Source organism: Oryzias melastigma, linkage group LG1 (genome assembly GCF_002922805.2).
Source record: "Oryzias melastigma strain HK-1 linkage group LG1, ASM292280v2, whole genome shotgun sequence".
NCBI classification, from domain to species: domain Eukaryota; kingdom Metazoa; phylum Chordata; class Actinopteri; order Beloniformes; family Adrianichthyidae; genus Oryzias; species Oryzias melastigma.
The window spans coordinates 8,624,317-8,637,485 of NC_050512.1; the positions used below are offsets into that span (position 1 = coordinate 8,624,317).

General features: G+C 38.9%; 1 protein-coding gene across 2 annotated transcripts; it reads right to left on the bottom strand.

Moving 5' to 3' along the window:
• Window positions 1-878: 878 nt before the first annotated feature.
• asb5b (ankyrin repeat and SOCS box containing 5b) lies at window positions 879-10,831 on the bottom strand. 2 transcript variants are annotated; one of them, XM_024259636.2, is made up of 7 exons: window positions 10,671-10,831; window positions 7,559-7,638; window positions 5,303-5,410; window positions 5,055-5,208; window positions 4,688-4,822; window positions 2,449-2,640; window positions 879-2,343 (listed from the first exon to the last, which is right to left on the bottom strand). In XM_024259636.2, exons 1-7 carry the CDS (start codon window positions 10,759-10,761, stop codon window positions 2,216-2,218), a joined length of 888 nt encoding a protein of 295 aa, XP_024115404.1. In that variant the 5' UTR covers window positions 10,762-10,831; the 3' UTR covers window positions 879-2,215. The 2 variants fall into 2 exon arrangements, with proteins under 2 accessions (XP_024115404.1, XP_024115405.1); XM_024259637.2 differs by lacking the exon at window positions 10,671-10,831 and adding an exon at window positions 7,888-8,228.
• Window positions 10,832-13,169: the final 2,338 nt, after the last annotated feature.

A 13,169-nucleotide genomic window follows, 5' to 3' on the forward strand; every position in this document is an offset into this window, starting at 1 on the left:
TATTGTCAATAAAATATTGTTCCTAAACGCATCAGTCACACCTAACACTTGACATGGTCTTTCAATGTGCATAGATCTAAAAGTTTTGGTATGAAAGCCAGTGGAAAAGCAATTTTACAGTAATTCACCAAAATCCCAATATAAAAGGCCTCTTACCTGCTTTTTATTATTTTACATTTTATTTTGTACCTCATTGTTTACTGTAGATGTATGAAATACAACTGAACAGGAAATATGTATTTTAAATTTGTACTTTAGTTTTACACTTCCTTTGTCATGTTTAAAAATTGCTGTCAACTTGACGACTATTTGAAACGGATATTTGGAGATGACTTTGCGGAAGTAATCCCTCTTTTTTTCTCAAAACTTTATTTGAAAATCATAATTGCTGCGTGTTGGAGTTGATTATACCATGCAAGCTTCAGCACAGTGAATTTTACGGGAGAAATTAAGAATGAAATATCATGGAAAAAATATTTGTAAAAATAGCTGATGTACACAAAAATAACTTGTAATCTCATATCATTATAATTTTAAGAGGGAAGCTTAACATAACCTTAGGTAACCGAGAAACTAGGCTAAGGCCCAATCCAAATTCTGTTGTTGTACTGTGAACTGTTTAAAGTTATAAAACCAGTGTTGTCGGTGTTGGGCTTGTCAAAGTCCAATAACCATAAGTCTTACTATAAATATATTTACTTCTAAAAATTCAAATTTATCTCTTTGATTTTGCTCGTTGGATGTGTCTTTACTTAAAATGTAGTCGCCTTTATCCGTTCAACTTCCTGCTTCTCAGGATGGTGGTACAGATTAGTAAGAACACCCGCAGTTTATTATCCTTTGCAGTTTATCCCTCGGGTAAAGAAACAGTGCAAGACTGTGTAATAAAACACATTTTATGAGTGAGTTAAGGTCACAAAAAATACAATTAAAACAGGTTAACATATTTACAATAATTTGTGCATGCTAGGAGTTACAGCACTCTTCTGTTTTTCCAACCTTTTCTAAAGTTCTTCTCCCGAAGTGCTGAGGGTCTCAGTATGAACATGCAAGTGATGAAAAAAGCTGCATTTGCATCGAACTCGATTCATGTGCCAGAGGCATCCAGTTTTAATGTTAAGTTAATGTACGGACATTATCAGAGGTTCTGTGGCACAATTTAAGCATTGGACGTGGCACGTCAGGGTGGCAGCGGTGCGTTTTAGGCGTCAAAAGATGCTAGAAAGATTTAACCAATCAGGGACTCAACTTTGACATGTTGATGAGGTAATCTGCAGGTGGAGTCCAAAACCAAAATGGAGGAAAATCTGATCAGTCTACTTCTAAACTTTGTACTGTTTTTCCTTTTTCCATTGGGAAACAATAAAAAAGTTTAATTTTAGTTTTGTTTTTACTTTTTCCATTCTCAGACTAATGTGGGACAGCAAATCATCAATTTGGGTCACAGAGAGATGGAAGTTCAGATGTAGCTCCAGTGTACCAGGAGAGACTGAATGATCTCACGAACCCAGACATGGAGATGTGATTATAGATGTTTATGTAGAGCCCATCAAAATTAATAAACCTGATCTTTTTGTACGTGAGATACAGTCACAGCTTCTGTGTAGGGATCAGGCAAAAAACTTGCAGTAGCTCTTCAAAAACGCATCTGAAGCATCAAGTTTATGACCAGATTTTTACAAAAATATTGAGCAGCAACATGTGAATTGCATTAAGTGTGAATACAGCTTGAGAATTTTCTGCAGATCAGTGACTCCAGTTTCATAGTTTACACTTAAAACAGAAACTCATCACATTAACACAATGAAGTAGGACTCTTTCTTATGAAGCAAGTCTACTTCAAAATAATGATACCACATTTTGTTTTTGTTTGAAATCGGTAGAATGACTTGTACAAATTTAACTTGCAACGCCATTTCACTGCTCTGCAAAGAGGGACATGGCTATAGACAAAATGGCACCTGACATCATTGCCAAAAGTGAAAATTATACAATTTACCCTAACCTTACCCCAGGTGAGATTGTAGAAAAAAACTTTTATTAGAGGTTAAAATGGGAGAAAATGCATAACTGTTAAGGTCACCAGTCAAAGTGAAGTTTTTCTCGATCAACATGGGGAGATTTCTGGTTCTGGTTGAGGATTTCCAATTCCAGATGTTGATGTCTGCAGCCAGATTCCCTTGGCTGTGCTGGATGTGTCCATGTTTGCAAGGTTTTACATATTTTGCATGTAGTTTGTGAGGAGCGGAGGAAGAGGGAGTAAAGGTAACAGTTCTAATCTGGACCACCCAAGGAGCCTCCTGATCCTGAGACGGCAGAGCTGAGAAAGGGTCTGTGGAGAACCTGGAGGAACACAGAAAAACTTTGTGTTACCATGACAGCACAGCCTACCCATGGAGCTCTAAGGGCCTCTACATACAGAAGGCTCCTCCAAAGGTGATCCAATACCTTCATATGCAACAAGAAGCCAATGTGCCTTTCCCCCAGGAGGTGCTATTTCCACAGGCCGCTGGCCCATGCTGTCCTTGCAGTTGACATCTGCCCCATACTGCAATAACAGTGAGACCTGATCTGCACTGTCCTGCGAGGCAGCAGTGTGTAGAGGGCTGTCTCTTTCCCTGCCAGAGTTTACATCTGCTCCTGGAGAAGATGGAAACATGTACCTGGTTTACACACAAGGCTAAAGAGTTAGAGCATCTTTGTGCTGAAGAACTAACATCCCTTATAATCACTGTGCAGGAAATCCTGCATAGAAAAAAGAAATTCCTGCAATTTCAGCTTTATGGGCTCATACAACGGTCTTTACAGCTAGAAATGGGCAGCCTGTGAGCGAAAAATGGGCAAACCTGTACGGCAGACAGGTGGTCGCACCAAATTCCAAGGTCATAGACCGCTCAGTGAGCTTGAAGAGTGAAAATGTTCATGCTCTTTTTTTTCTGCTGACATGCTGCGAGTGATAGATCATATACTGAACACAAACATTAAAGGGTAAAGGGTGAAGTAAATTAGACGCAGACGTCAGGATTTCTTTGTTTTTTCACCCCTTGAATCCTATGGTCTGTAAGAGCCCCGTTAGTGCAACTCCTTGACTGCCCAGGACAGATGTGTCCATTTTTTTCCACACAGTCAGCCCATGTCAAGCCTTAAGGGAAGTTGTGATGAAGGCTTTACTAATGACGTAAGGGAGCATTACACGATAATATCACCCGTATGTCATAAATGTGTGCAACTTCCATTAGTCTTTCAAATACTTCACGATACGCTTACCACACACACAACAATCGTGCAATCCATTTTCAACTGTGGCCATACGGGCTTGAAGGGAACTACAAGACAAACCTGCACTCCCAGAAAAGACTGACTCCAATGAAAGTTGTGTTTTGGGGGTTATTAACATGTTTTGGGGCATTTTTCTTATGATGGAAGATCTATATTAAGAACATTAAACTTAAAATAGCATTTCTGAATATGTCTTTATTTGAAACCTTTGTGAATCTGGAGCAGACAAAAAAAGTTTGAAAAAGCTTGTATGTGTCACAAAGAAAATACACTCCGCTCTATTCTGATGAACCCACTTGGAGACAAATAGATCCATCTTTGTTTTTCTTGTCCAAGTTGAATATCTGGATAAAACTGTACGGCTGAATAGCTCCAATATTGCTCACAATTTTTTCTGCACCAGAAATATTAGTTTGGAAAAGTGAGGGGCTCTAAGCTAGTGGGAGAGCATGTAAAGAAACAGATGACAGGAAGTGGGGGTGGGGTTGTACCCAGCCAACAGTCTCAAACTCTTAAGGTGAATTTCTACTGAACTCTTGCTGCTCTGCAAGAACCATGTCCTAAAAAACAACCCTTTTTTTTCCCTTTTTTTGGTTTTGGCTAAAATGTCATCATCATAATTAAAAGACAACTAGAGACATTTTTGCAAAAGTCTTCAAGATCAAATGTCAAAAGACCTCCACAGGCCAAGACAACCCAAAAACTCTCAGAACAAGACTTTACTTTTACTGACAGACCTGCAAAAACTGCACATTTAAGGCAGCACTGCTTCTTTCTTCCATTACATTATAGCTCCTCAACCTTTCAATAATCTCTTAAACTGATGTGAAGCAAACTTCAGAACCAAAATGTCTTAAATAAATATTCAATCAAAATAAACTTGTAAAACAAAAATCAAAATTTTGAAATTTAAAAAGAATGCTTTAAAAAAAATCCTTACTCATTTCTTTAATATTTTTTTAGAATGCAAATTGTACTGTGTAATGTAATTCTAATACCAAGCCAATGCCAGGTATGAGACTGTAACGAAGAGGCTGAGGCACTGAGGTCCATATGCAACAGAGTTTAATGGCAGAAGGTCCATCAAGGGCAAAAGCAAGGTGAAGTCAAAATCCAGGCACCAGGTCAGACAAGGAGCGAGGCAAGGCATAAGGAAACAGGCAGAGGTCAAAAACACAAGGCAGTAGAAACCGCTCAGCGTTGTATCAGTGGCAAATACAATACTTCACACTGAACAGGGACCAAAGAGAGACTAAATTCACTGAGGATAATGAGTCTGATGAGAACCAGCTGATGATGATGAGGCAGGAGGGTACCAGGTGAGTTCAGAGCTGGTAAGTATTCAGGCGAGAGCTCCCTCTGGTGGTCAGAGGTGAAGATGGATGGCTGATCCCTGACAGAGACTCACCTCGATCCAGTAGAACTCTGGAGCAGGCCAGTTGTTGGTGCAGACAGCTCACGTAGAGAGGAGAACCCAGGAGAGGAAGCTGACAATCTGGATTGGCTCCATGAGAGAGAAGTGACTCCACACACTGGCTGTTCCCTGCAAATAAATGCACATCACAGACAAAATTAGTATGTTTCTGGAAAGACAAACATCTTTCTTTTTTATTCCTTTAGAACTCATGTTTTTATGTTTTACTGGCTAACAAGGCAATACAAATGCTGACAAATCCAGTCCATTCACTCTTTATACTTGTACGCTTCTTCATCTAGTTACCTATTCAAAGCTATGGATGGTATTCAACAAAAAGGCATGCTGCATGGTCCATTACCTCTCTTGCAGGCCTCATGCAAAGCAGAAGGAAAGTGTGAGTGCTGTATGTGAGTCTGTGCACCATTCTTCAGTAGAAGCTCTATACAGCCAATGCTTCCTGAAGTGCAACAGTTGAACAATGGTGTGATGCCGTCGATGGTCGCAGCATTCACCTGCAGAAACATGAGTTACACATTGTGGCTACAGATGCTCATACAGGCTCACTGCTAATGTTAAGTAGCAATAGTTCCAACAAAGGATACTTACATTGGCTCCCTCGTGTATTAATGTTCTAACACATGCGGTGTGCCCTGAGAGGCAGGCTTCATGGAGAGGGGTCACATGATCAATTGTCAAAATGTTAGCATGATATCCCTGTGACACAAAAACACCCAGTGAACATTTGCTGAATGTCAGTTCTAGATAGCATGTAAGATATATATCACTTTATGGGTCCTTAATACATGTGTTCACGATGTCAGTTGCATTGATAACGGTTAAAACTATGCTGTAAACAATCTCGAAATAGTATTCTGCATGTTGTTCTTGCCCAAATGTTAAGTAATGCTCTCTAAGATCTTGTGAAACAGTTCGACCTAAAACTACTGCAAGCTCTGCCTTCAGAGGAATGTTGTCAAAACCAAGTTCTATTTCGGTTTTCAATGCCTCCCTCACATTATCCTTACTGATCTTTACTTCTTCTGGCTCTGTCCTCTCTAACACTATCTTCATTACTCAGCTCTTGAAAGTTGTCCTTCCATCTTTCTATCACACATGTAAAACCTGTCATCACATTTCCATCTCTGTCCTAGATTTCTGACCTAGCTGCACATTCTTCTATCTCTATATATTTGCCTTGCTAACCTGTACAGATCCACCTGTTTCTTCTTTGTTTCATAGAAGTCCTTATTTGTCTTTTGATTGGTCTTTGACATCTCCACCTTGACTCATCTCCCTAATCTGTCTGCTGACCTATGTCCTCTGTCAACCTTTTCCTTTCAACACATTTCTTCATTACACCACCAAGTACGCCTATCTGCTTTCCTTATTCCAGATTACACAAGTACTTCCTCCCAGTTTATTTGATCTCTCTAGTTGTAGCTGTCCAGTCATTTGAACCTCCTGGTCTCATAAAAACCCATTCCAATTCTTCCTAGAACCAGACAGCACCCTTTTTTTAATTTCCATCACTCAATCCTCTGCTCTGTCCTTACCCTCTTCATCTTCATCTACACACACCATCATCCTATGCTTGCTGACCACACTTTACCAAGACACAATTTTGCAGTTTTTGATCCCTTAGTTATTACAATGTCTTCTTAAAAGTACCCTAGTTTTGTTCTCCTCCTTTGGTTTTTTTATTTCTCCCCCTGTGATCCTGTGTTGTGATCACTACTGCTATTTCCATTCCTTTGTCAAAGTCCACCACCATAATATTGGGACATTAAAATGGTAAATGGTAAATGGCGTATACTTGTATAGCGCTTTCTACCCTCCTTCGAGGGCTCAAAGCGCTTCACAGTCACAGACCCATTCACCCATTCACACACACATTCACACACTGGTGGTGGCTCCGCTGCCGAACACTGGCGCCAACCTCCCACCAGAGGCAATTCGGGGTTCAGTGTCTTGCCCAAGGACACTTCGACACATGGGCGGGCAAGGCGGGAGTCGAGACATTAATTGATTGTTGCAGGAAAAAAATAATTATCTGCACTAACCAGATTAAAGATTTCAGATGACAAGAATTGATGCTGTTTTTTAGGATTAGCTATCAAAACCTTAGATGAATCGGTGGTTTTGGATTAATTGTGTGTGATACGTGTAAAGCATCAATGACCATCTAAAGGTTAGAAAAGGAAGGCAAACGCACACCAAAAAACGTATTCAGCTGGATACACCAACATTTCAAAATTGGAGAAATCTAGTTTCATTTATTCAATAAAGGAAAAATAGTTCAAGCAAACACCAGACATCTATCTTAATTTATTCTACACATTAGTAAAAACCTTGTAGTTAAAAGACTTTAATGTGAAGTTTTTAAAATATTCATTTTTTTGTTATAAAACTCCAAAACATGCGCATTGTTTGATATTTGAATTCATAGAATTCGTTTTTACTTAAAAAAATAGATTTTAAAGCCCCATTACAGTTAGCTTTTGCTGTCTTATTGTGCATGTCTTCACCTCAAGTACCAACAGTTCAGTTTGTCAAATAAAAGTCTAGTTCTGACTCTTGACAGCAGTGTGCCAGGCCAATGGTCATAGAAACTTTTGTGTCCTAACATGACATTTGTGTTGACCCATGTGATAGGTTTGGTCAAAATAGGACCTATATTTTAAATGTTCATTTTGTTTTTCTTTACTGTTCTTACAAAAAGTTTTTGAGAGATTCCACAATAGTAACAACTTCATGGTCCAGGTTTTGGTAACTGTCTGATGTGTATTAAGGAGGATAAATTACAACCAGTGGAAGGTTAGAAAATCTTTCATGAAATCTACTTTACAATCAGAAAAAACATACCTGGGCAAGAAGGGTGCGTAGAGCCAGTAGTCGACCCTGAGAGGCGGCTTCATGGAGTGGGGAGCGGTCAGCCCAAGAACCTACAAAGGGGAAAGAAAGTCACACCGTGAATGAACAAAGATTTGAGCTCTAAGCACTGACTACAGCATTTTAAACCTGAATACACTTGAATGAATACACTAACTGTATTCCCTTTTATGTATACATATTCTTCACAGTTTGCCAACCCCTAGCTTTGAAGCCCACATTGACCACTCCACTAAAAATGTCCTGGAAATACATGAAGAACTAAAGGAGAACACAGTCGCACACAGCAGTCTTCAACATACCTATGTCTCCGTCTCCCCATGGCACATCCAACCAATTGAACACGTAGGACATTTGAACGTAGTAAAGGTGCTAAACATGTTCTGCTGGTACAGGGTGAAAACAGACAACTGCAGCAGCTAAAATTAGCAACTACCGGCTACTGTGAACATCGAGTGCCAAGCAGTCTTAGCCACTGCAGCTGACTCACTGACTCAAATTCCGAAGCTGCTGTCAGGCATCTAGAAGAGAAAATTTCAAATCCTCTTAACCCAGTTTGACTCTTAGCAACACAGGAGTCAAAGGAGGTTGGTATGCGATGTCTAAGTGAAGGCCTTTAGCTTGTTCCACACAAAGACAGCAGTGGGCAGCATTGTGCAAGCAAACATCTTCTATACTGGCTTGAATACAAATTTCAGTTGTTTCCATACAAGACTCCAACATTAGTTTTAGTGCATTATATATTGTATGTGTTTGTTTTAATAATTCCTAATGTTGTTCTGTAAACGTGTGTTTACATGAGTCAACATGAGTTTAGTGAATGTAGTTTTAGGTATTTTTACTCTTTACATTAAATTCTTCTAAGCGTTTTGTGTAGTTAGAAAAGCTTAGTTAGTTTTAACATTTTTTAACTATGATTTGGTTAGGGGGTTTAGAAGTTTTAGGTTTTATACAAATTCTTTACCATCATTTTTGAGGTTTTATATTTATTTAAATAAAGAAAGTTACTATTCGCACACTATTTTTGAAATGCATGCGGCCAGTGTTGAACTTCGTTTTTGGCTCACAGACCCAGAGGTAGATTTAGGGTTAGGATTATGGTTGGGGTTTATACACCGAAAGGTCCCTGGCTGGTTCTGCAGCTCACCCCTCCACTAGGAGATGGGTCAACTGGAGAGAACATATTTTCCACAGATCGGTGTGAGAAAGCTGAAATTTAACTTTAATTTTACATACGTGCAACCAACAAACAACATTTAGCCTTGGCCATACTTAAAATACATGAGGCAATCTTGCAATGTACATCTTGGCTGCACGTATTACCTGTGGTCAACATAAATTTCCATCAGTTTTTCTGCTGGACGCATTTAAATTCCTGCAAATAAAATCAGGCTTGAATAAATTATGTAATAATTGTTCAAATTTAGACTAAAATATAAATAACAAATGTCATTGTTATTATGGTTATTGTGTATGAAACAAATGTATTTGAAATCATGAATATTATAGCAAAAAATATAACAAAATATTAACAAAGATAATAATTATGATAAAATATAAACTATATTATCAACAACAAATATAATCATATAATTATTATAATGACAATTTTAACTATACTATTAAATAAAAAATTATTATAATATTTATAACAATACAAATGTGAACTTAATTGTCAATATATGACTATTCATGAATAATAAAATGAAAATAAACTGTATTATTTATAACATGTTTTCTTGTAACTATGTAATTATTATTATAATAAAAATGTAAATTATAAGATTTATAACAACTGTGTTCATTATGATGATTGAATATAAGAATACAATAATAATAATAATGCAATTGTAATAATATAATACAATAAATATACTTAAAAATGTCATTTGAATTTATCAAATGAGATATATGAACCAGTTTTCTGAGTCTTCAGACCCCCTAATAAAACAAAGCTGCATGTTTTAAAGTGGCCTTTTTATGTTATAAGTCTAAGGCACACCTGTGCAATAATAATGCTGTCTAATCAGCAGCTTGATATAGCACAGCTGTGATACAAGATGGATTCTCTCAGCAAAGGAGAAGTGTTCACTATCACTGATTTAGACTGATTTTATGAACATTTGGGAGAATTTGTTTTGTGCTTGCAGAAAAAGTTTCAATGCACTGAGTTCGTCTAAGTCTGTCCTGTCTCTATTTTTTTTTTTAACTCAAAGCACCTGCACAGATTCCCCTAATGTCAAATTAATCCAAAATCACTGCAACAGTCGACCAGCATCCTCTAGAAGACTTTTCATGATTCCTTCTGCTGAGGATCTGGATGGAGATGCAGATTTTATCTTCCAGTAGGACCTGGCCCCTCTCCATATTGAAGTATTCAAGATTGACATATTTTGAAAATACTTTATTTTGACTGATTTGCTGTGATCATAATTATGTCTTCATCTTTTTGCAAAAACTGAGACATAAATTTTGATTTTTTTCACAGTATTCTAATTTTATGAAATCTTTTTTTGTGGGTTTCATGAACTGGAACCTCAATTTATGCAAAAACAAACGAATATTTGATATAAATAGAACAGAGGGCCCTGAATCTATATTCTATAAAAGTTGAATTTTGTTAATTGAATTATGGCTACGAATACACTTTTCCATGATATATATATATATATTTGGGAATTATATGGGTTTACACAGCTTGAAGGTATGCTGCCTTCTAAAACGGGGCAAAGTAGCAGAACTGGGGGTTGGGGTTCATGTGGGTCTGCTTTCTATTAATAGGTAAATCCGACCCTGTGGATCAGAATCAACTGTCAACATCATCAGCTTACTCTGCAGACTGTGTTCAACTTTGGCTATAACAACTGCATCTTTTATTGAAACACTTCACATTAGATAAGACGAAGAAAGTTCTGAACAACACACTTGAACTCTAGGGCCCCCTTTGGGCACCCCGCCATAAACATTGAGGACGCGCCTCATCATCGCACCTCTCTCATCATCCAGTTTCATCCCGTTATCACAAATACTCATCACAACAAGCTGGTTCTGGTCGAGTTGAAGCGTGTGTACACGGTGTACCCACCCTGACTTGTTAAAATCCCCCAGCAGCACCTCTTCCTCTCCGGGACTTGCTCGAGGAGCCCCGCCGGTTCTAGTGCTCTTTTACGGGACATCTCGGACCGGACCTCCGCATGTTCTCGCGGCGGCTTTGAGTCACGGCTCTGCGGTTCTGACAGCTGACTGCAGCAGAGGGGAGGAGTCACGGCTGGGCTCGCTGTGATTGGTCAAAGTCATTGTTGTTGTGGTTTCTAACGTGACAGCTCACGTGGCAAGACGACGTGTGGTATTTTTATATGATGCCGCAGCTGATGGATTTCTGGACAGGGGCGGACTTAGCAATTTGAGGGGCCGGGTAGAAAAAAATGGGGCTCTCTGCAGTGGTTGTATTAATCATAAAAAAAGAAAAGCTTGGTACCTAGGTTAAAATGTCAAATAACTTCTTCATTGGTCCACTAATAGACAGAATCAATGTTTAGTATTCAAATGTTTTGATAAATATGAAATACTTTAACACCTAAGGCGTCACTGGTGACGCTTAAACACAAAATCTTTAACATACTGTAACTTTTCAGCCATTAACACAATCAAAGTATTTTCAGCAGATTCTGAAGGAGAAAGGTGGTGCGAGCAAATCAAATAACATAAGCACTGGAGCTCCAGTGTAACTGATATTTTCACCCAGACCTCCCAACCAGCATTGAAATTGATCAGGAAATCTGCAAAATGCAGCTATTTGGAGGATAAAAGAAGCTGAAATGTAAAAATTGCATTTTTGGAACAGCTTAGTGGATGTATATTTATTCATTTTATTATTAGTAGGCTATGCATCTTATGACGGCAGGTGAGGCAACTTCAACTGCCTCCCCTGCATGCACATCCTTAGTTGAAACGTATTTCAATAAGGTTCTAAAAGCTATCTATCCGATCCCAGACCCGCCCCCTTAATTTTCCATCTACCCAAAACTGTTCTTACCTGCAAATTTCAAGCTGTTGAAGTTGTTTTAGCATAATTTAGATCGGGGGTCCCCAAACCTTTCCTTGTGAGGGCCACATAACTGTTTCCTTCTCTGGTGTGGGGTCGGGGTCAGAAAAAGTGTAACAATCACAGCCTAAACGTAAACATTTATGGTTTTCCTGAAAGCCACACATAGTGAAATTTTAAATAGTCAATTTCTGTAATCTTCACAGTATAAAATAATACTAAAACATTGTAAAAATTAAATTATTAAGTCCATGAGCTCTCGTCATAGTTCAGAATGCAGTAGGGTGAAATAAAAAGTCACGTTCTACGTGGGTCTCGATCCGCCAGATTGAGGAAACATATAATATGTGCCTCTGGTAGTATTTGGGGGCCAGATCTGGCCCGCGGGCTGCAGTTTGGGGACCCCTGGTGTAGAAGGAAAGGGGAACAGAGTGGGAGTGAGTTCTGGGGATGGAGAGGATTGTCAGAGGTTATGCCCCCCTGGAAGGATGTAAAAGGAAGAGAGGGAGACGATCTGGAGGGAGACAGATCCACATCAATAATCCGAGACAGTGATTCCCTAACTTGGTTATAGAGACACAGTCTTGCATTTTTCTCAATGCTACTCTCCTCAAACATTCTTGATTCCGTTCAGGCTCTGCAGATGTCTAACAATGATAATCATTAAACCCAGATGTGTTCAAGTTGGACTGCTGTCTGCCCTTAGGATCAGTGTTGGGAAACACTAATCTAGGGTGTCTCTCGAGGTGAAAGTATCATCAATGAGTCGGACTCCAGTGGACATGTAGGTGACGGAAACAAGAAGTGAGAAAGTGACGGGTATGTTTTTAATTAAGGATAGGAATGCAGAAGGACAGATGATGATGGTCTAAAAGCATGAAAATAGCTGTGGTGGACACATTTTTTCCAGAAAATTGAGGAGCATTGCATAAATAAGAGTAAAGAGCACACAAGTTAATCACAACTTTTGCAAACATAGTAATCTCAGAGAAAACAGTCATTGAAAAGTAAGGGGATGGAGAGAGTAAAACTTGATAGCATAGAAGGTGATGTGTGATTTGTCTCTGGTGGTGAGGAAAAAGAAGATGACCATGTCAGAGCAGAGAAACAAGTGGTGGAGCTTGTATAAGGAAGAGAGAGGAGTGCAAGGCCTTGGGAGATCAGGATGTTCCACCGGGTGTGTGATGCGCGTTCAAGGCGTGGGTACTTGGTGTTCACTCTGGACAAGCAGCGAATGGATACTTCTTTTCTTTTTCTACTGTTTCCAAGCTCATTTCCAGCATCTACAGCTGGAAGAGGCTTGGTGCGAAATGTCAAAGCTGTGCAAATCTCGTGAATCTTGCTCCAGGTTTTTCTTGCACAGCTTTATTTCGATAGCTTGAAAGACTTGGTCTCAAATAATTCCTGCCAGGCACTGCAAATATTAATTTCTCCTTTTTCGAACGGTTGGGCCTTTCCGTGAATTGAAAGGTAAGTCATTCATACGTAATCTGAGTCATTGATTGGTAAAAGTTTGATCTGGTTTGACTTTCAATGCGT

Excerpts from the sequence above, each read along its gene's own strand:
- asb5b (XM_024259636.2), bottom strand. The coding sequence starts at position 10,761 with ATGTCCCGTAAAAGAGCACTAGAACCGGCGGGGCTCCTCGAGCAAGTC. Across the intron at positions 2,641-4,687 it reads CAGAGTTCTACTGGATCGAG|GAGCAGATGTAAACTCTGGC; the intron begins GTGAGTCTCTGT and ends CATCTTCTCCAG. Across the intron at positions 2,344-2,448 it reads GCTTCTTGTTGCATATGAAG|GTTCTCCACAGACCCTTTCT; the intron begins GTATTGGATCAC and ends GTGTTCCTCCAG.